The sequence below is a fragment of the Galeopterus variegatus genome, unplaced genomic scaffold, assembly GCF_000696425.1.
Source record: "Galeopterus variegatus unplaced genomic scaffold, G_variegatus-3.0.2 Scaffold8554, whole genome shotgun sequence".
Taxonomy (NCBI): domain Eukaryota; kingdom Metazoa; phylum Chordata; class Mammalia; order Dermoptera; family Cynocephalidae; genus Galeopterus; species Galeopterus variegatus.
In genome coordinates, this window is record NW_007734665.1 from 64,668 (window position 1) to 70,667 (window position 6,000).

Below are 6,000 nucleotides of genomic sequence, written 5' to 3' on the forward strand. Positions count from 1 at the left end.
TTTTCGATGGACACATTGGCTATTTCCAGTTTTTGGCTATTATAAATAAAGCTTTCATGGACATTCTTGTACAACTTTCATGTGGACATGTGCAGTTCTTTCTCCTGGTTAAATACCTAAGAGTGGAATTATATGTTTAGTTTTAAATCACCTTTTTTCCGAGGTGATTGTATCATTTTACATTCCTGTCAATAATGTGTGAGAGTTCCAGTTGCTCTACATCCTTACCAATATTTTGTGTTGTCAGTATTGTTTTACTTTTTGCTATTGTGGTAAGCGTGTTGTGGTATATTGTGGGTTTAATTTGCGTTTTCCTCATGAGTAATTATTTTGAACTTTTTCATGTAGTTATTGGCTTTTTATATATGTTTACCTTTGTGAAGTGTATGCTAAATATTTGCCTGTTTTAAAGCATTTTTGTGTTTCATTATTTGTAGGAGTTCATTATATATTTTGAATTCAAGTCCTGTGTCATACATATGTTTTGGGAATTTTTTTTTTGCCAGTCTGTGACTTGCTTATTCATTTTTTAATAGGTATCTTTTGAGCACACGTTTTTAATTTTGATGAAATGTAATTTTCAAATCTTTTTAGCTGTTGTTTTCTGTGACCTGTCTGAGAAGGTTTCTAGATTTTTTTTGTATGTTAGAGAGGGAGAAAGCCAACTCCAGTGTATGCTTCCAGAGGCATCTAAGTTAGTTCTCTCAACTGTTTAGAGATCCCTGATCTTTTGTATGTGTGCCATGGATTGAACCTTCTCTCAGAAGGATTTAAGCAACTTGATTATGATGTGCCTTTGTGTCATTTCTTCATGTTACTTGTGCTTGGATCTGCTTCATGTTACTTGTACATTGAGATTTTTGGATCTGTGGGTTTATGGTTTTCACCTATATGTGGAAAAATTTCGGACATTATTTGTTCAATTTTTTTTTTTAGTTCCCTTGTCTATTCCTTTGGAGACTTCAATTGTGTGTATATCAGGCTGCTTGATGTTTGACAGAGCTCTCTGATGCTCCATTCATGGTTTTCTTTTCTTTTTTTCTTTTATTTTCTCTTTCATTTTGGATAGTTCTATTTCTGTTCAAGTTTACTAATTTTCTGCTCTGTATAATGTGCTATTAATCCCATCTCATGTATATTTTATGTATTGTTTTTCATGTCTAGAAGTTCAATTTGGGTCTTTTGTTATATACTTCATGTCTCTCCTTATCTGTTTATGCTTACTTGAACATATGCATTTTATTTATATAGCTGTTTTAATGTCCTTGTTTACTAATGCTATGCTATGATCTGTGTTTTCTCTGGATCTGTTTCTGTTGATAGACTTTTTTTTTCCTCATTATGGGTTATATATTTTTTTGTTTCTTTGCATGCTTGATAATTTTTAATTGGTTATCAGACATTGTGAATTTTGCCTTGTTGGATACTAGATATTTTTGTTGTGATTTAATTCATTTGGGGCTTGCTTTTAAGGTTTGTTAGGTGGGATCAAAGTAGCCATTAGTTTAGGCCCACTTTTGTCTCACTACTTAAAGTTACTCTTCTGAGTACCCTGCCTAATGCCCTGTGAATTAAAAGATTTTTTTTTTTTTCTTTCTGGCTGGTGGGAACAAAAACTATTCCTAATTCTGTGTGAACCCTGAGGATTGTTCGCTTTACCCCTTTCTGGTGGTTCTTTTTAAGTTTCCTTATATGCATGTATCGATTAATACTCAACTGAATGAATACTAGATGAGGACCCTCTGCAGATCTCAGGGGCTTTCTGAGCAGCTTTCCTGTTTGGTACTCTCTCCTGCGACCTCTAACCATCTTAGTCTCCCTGGACTTCCTCACTCTGTCTTCCATCTAAGGGAGATTGTTGAGTTCTGTTTAGATTTCCTCTTTCCTGGCTGTGGCTTAGAAGCTCATTCCAGACAGTTTACTGAGGCGTTTGCAGAGTTCGTTTCTCTTGTTTGCCATCTCTCAGGAGTCATTGGTCTTTACTGCCTAATATCTAGTGTGTGAAAACCATTATTTTATATATTTTGGATTTTTTGTTGTCTTTTTCAGGTGGGAGGGTAAATTCTCTTTGTTATTCCATCTTGGCTATATGCCGATTCTATGAATGTTTTAAGGGAATATATTGGATTACAAAAGAAATTAATTATATTGAAATAGTTATCAAATATTTAAGAAATTATAATATGCTTTTATGTTAACACATCAAATAACAAAGTTATAGCAGGAGGCCTAACAGCTATCAAAGCATCAAAGTACTAATGAGTGTGATAGATACTTTTAGATAGTTTCACAACTGTTATTTTTGTTATAACTGTGATTTCTATAGATTTTAGAGTCACAGGTAACTGCTAATGTAACTGTGGTTTGTTAACTACATTCGTAACTAAAGGAATGCTATATTTTAATTAAATACTTAGTTTTCCCACTGAAATTTATAGAATTTCTGAATTCTGTCAAAGGGCTCAGATTAAGATACACTGTTCCAAAGAAAGAATATTTTTGGAAATTTTGACCAGATATGAGATAGATTCTTTTTTTCTTTTCCATACCCTAATATATTCTAGGGCAGTAAGCAAAGATTTGGAGCTTGAAAAGCATCTTTCATCAAAATCCCTCTTATGTCTTACTCAAGAAAATATTGAGTAAAAATTATAGTTACTGGTTTCTCAGACCTCTATTAGTGGCGTTTCTTTCTTTTGTTTCAAAAGCTTAAGCAATGGATACTCTTTCTGTTTTAATGGGCTAAACATGAGAGGTCTAGATAGAGTCTAGCTGTGTGGACTCAACCTGGTCACTGTTTCCTGAGTTGAGGTGACTTGATTTTTGTTTCTTAACTGAGATGATATTCAGTGATGATGTCCAATTTCACATCAGCTGAGACGATATTCAGTGATGATGTCCAATTTCAAGTCTTGTTAGGGACAATTAATGTCTTTATTTATCCCCTAATAGAAACTTAGATAATGTTTATGGTTAAACAGCAAGATATGAAGGTTATGCTAAACATTTTTTTTATTTGTAACTTTTATAATTTATTTTGAAGCTGAAGCACATTTTTTTAAAAAATTTCTAAGTCATTTATTTATTTGTCGTCTTTGTTTACGATATCTATTACAATATTGAATCACAGTAGTGATACTAGACATCATTTTCTATTCCTGATTGTAAAACAAATGCTTCTAATATATTAAGTACTATTTGATACAGGCATTCTTTATCACTTTAGGGAGGGATTTCTACTCATCTTTAAAACAACTCTGTTAGTGGATATTGATTTTTGTCAAATGATTTTTCCATAACTCTTAAGAGGATCACTTGTAGTTATTCTTCAATCTTGTAATGAATTTTTTAAAAATTTATAAATTTTCTAATATTAAACACCCTTACATTCCTTGGATTGATCAGACTTTTTTTGTTTTAATTGAAACGTAATTGGTTATATATATCTGTGGATACAAAGTTGACTATTAGTGTTTGTGTACAATATGTGATGATCAAATCAATATTAGCATGTTCCATCACTACAGATCATAATTATTCTTTGTGTCCCTTATCCAACCGAGAAGGATGGTGTTTAAAGGAGTGTGTATTTATAGATTTATCAGTGGAAAGTATATATAATTGAATCTGCTGGAGACTACTTATCTCATGAATTTTTTTTTTGTGTGTGTGTGTCTGGACTGGTGTGGGGGGCCAAACCTGTGATGTTGGTATTACAAGGCTGTGCTCTAACCAGCTGAGCTAACCAGCCAGCCCTTATGAATTTCCTAAAAAGAAATTTTTTATTTCTAAATTTCAAAATGATATACCTTTTTGTTTGTTTTTAAAAAGTAATTTTTTTCTTTCTAAATTTCATGATGATATACCTCTTTGTATTGTTAAAATAATATTAAGGGACTTTTATAGAGTTTGTCTTAACAAAGGTGGAATAAATTAAAGAGTGGTTGGAATCTAAATCTTTAGTCTGCCAATTTGTAATCAAATAAAATTTCTTTGCTCTAATTTTTTTTCATCTGTTGAGTAGGAAAGATACTAACATATCTTATGCACTAATAGGAAAGAGTTATGAACACTATTATTTTTCTTAGCTACATATAAATATCATTTCATTGTAATGTTTACTTTCATCCTTTGGGATAATTCTTGTTTTAGGGGGTGCATTTTGCCTAGAAGCACTTTCCATTTTCTTTCTCTATTGGGTGGATCAGAAAATCAAGAACTTTTCTTAGATTTTGCTGGTATTATGCTTTTGAGAAAAGTCAACACATTGGCCTTATGTTTCAACATATTAGCCTTATTTTTGAGAGGTAGGTTTTTTGTTGTTGGTTTAAAAAAAATGAGTGAAATGTTAAAGAATTTATCCTTTGTATTTATCAAATACGTTTAAATATATTTGCAGGTAATAAACTACTTTGCATGTAGAATTTACCTACAAGGAGAGATTGACACAATGCAACATATAGAAACTTGAGAGTGAAAATGCTAAATTATTGGTTTCAAATAATAATAACCAATGTATGATTTATTTATAACTTATGTTAGAAAGAAGAATATGGGACGGACATTTTTAGAGGATGTACATTTCTATTTTTTCCCAGTGAAATCTTCTTGATTTATGTAAATTGGCTTTATTTTGATTGATAGGTGCTGAGGGTGAAACAAGAATAGATATGCAGTATCCTGCTCAGTACAAAGGTCAAGAGTTATATTCACAGCAAGATGATGAGCAGCCACAGGGATGGGTATCATGGGCCTGGTCATTTGTGCCTGCAATTGTGAGTTATGATGATGGTGAGGAAGACTACCTTGGGAATGATCCTGTATCAGCCACACATCAGCAAAAAGCACAGACTTTGAAGGATCCTATTGTTTCTGTAGGATTTTACTGCACAAAGGCAATTGTGACTTTCAAAGTAAGTTTTTTTCTCTTGCTGTTCATATTTCTGTCAACTTTAATGATTAAGTTTTGATTGCTAGTAAGATTCTAGCTTAACTAAAGTTTGTTTTGCACTCAATAGATGTGAGATAGAGTTTAACAGTTCTTACTTCATAAAATTATATGTCCTGTCCATCTAAAATCTCTGAATTTTGATCATTTCCTATCTTCTTAATGCCTTCTCTCCTTTTCTTTTTTGTCAACTTAATGGAGAGTTTTCTTTTCACCCTACTGAATCATTCAGTTGGCATACAATCATGCCGTAATATTCCATTAATAAAGAAATGCACATCAAAAATTTCCCTTGAATTCATATACCCATTCAGCTACTATTTCATCTCTGTGCTCTCCTTCATAACAAAATTACTTTGAATAGTTTTTTACCTATAATTTTTCTCTTTTCACCTCTTTCAGTCTTCACAACTGTCCAATTTCTTATCGTACTCCTCTTCTAACTCTTTTTCTGCAATATTTAACATACTTTGACCACTTCCTCCAAGAGTCTACGATGGGTATATTTATTATATTATTTAAAGAATGGTAAACTGAACACTCTTTTACTTAAACATAAAATTAATAATACTTTTGGTGCCCCTTATGTGTTCTACTTTGGTTGTATTTTGTATTCCCTTCCTCTCAAATATAATCCAACCTGAATTTAAGGTTATTTGTTTCCTGGCTTCTTATAATAGTATTATCGTACATGTTACATCCCTGAACATTATCATAATTCATTCAAAAAATATTTATTAATGCCAGTTGTGGTACAGGCACTGTTTTGTCTCTAGAAATACCACAGCCAGCAGATAGAAATACCTGTTTCTTAGAACTTAAATTGTTATTATAAACAAATAAGCCATATAGTCTGTCCTTTAAGGATAAGAGCTATGTAGAAAAAATAAAGAGGGGGAATTATAGTGAGTGCTTCCACTAGAGGGGAGGGGATTTGTACTTTTAAATTGATTTATCAGAGCAGGCCTTACTGTGAAGGGGATATTGAAGCAAAGACCTGTGAAAGAGAGGATATGTGGGAAGAAGCTTTCAGGAATAGCAAATGTAAAGGT

At 32.2% G+C, this 6,000-nt stretch overlaps 1 protein-coding gene across 1 annotated transcript in view; it reads left to right on the plus strand.

Moving 5' to 3' along the window:
* The window catches only part of LOC103608553 (vacuolar protein sorting-associated protein 13B-like), a 63,129-nt gene extending 57,902 nt beyond the window's left edge, over nt 1–5,227 (plus strand). Inside the window, 2 exon segments of the mRNA XM_008592975.1 lie at nt 4,645–4,919; nt 4,921–5,227. Coding sequence (XP_008591197.1) covers nt 4,645–4,919; nt 4,921–4,956 — 311 coding nt within the window. The 3' untranslated portion in view covers nt 4,957–5,227.
* Nucleotides 5,228–6,000: the final 773 nt, after the last annotated feature.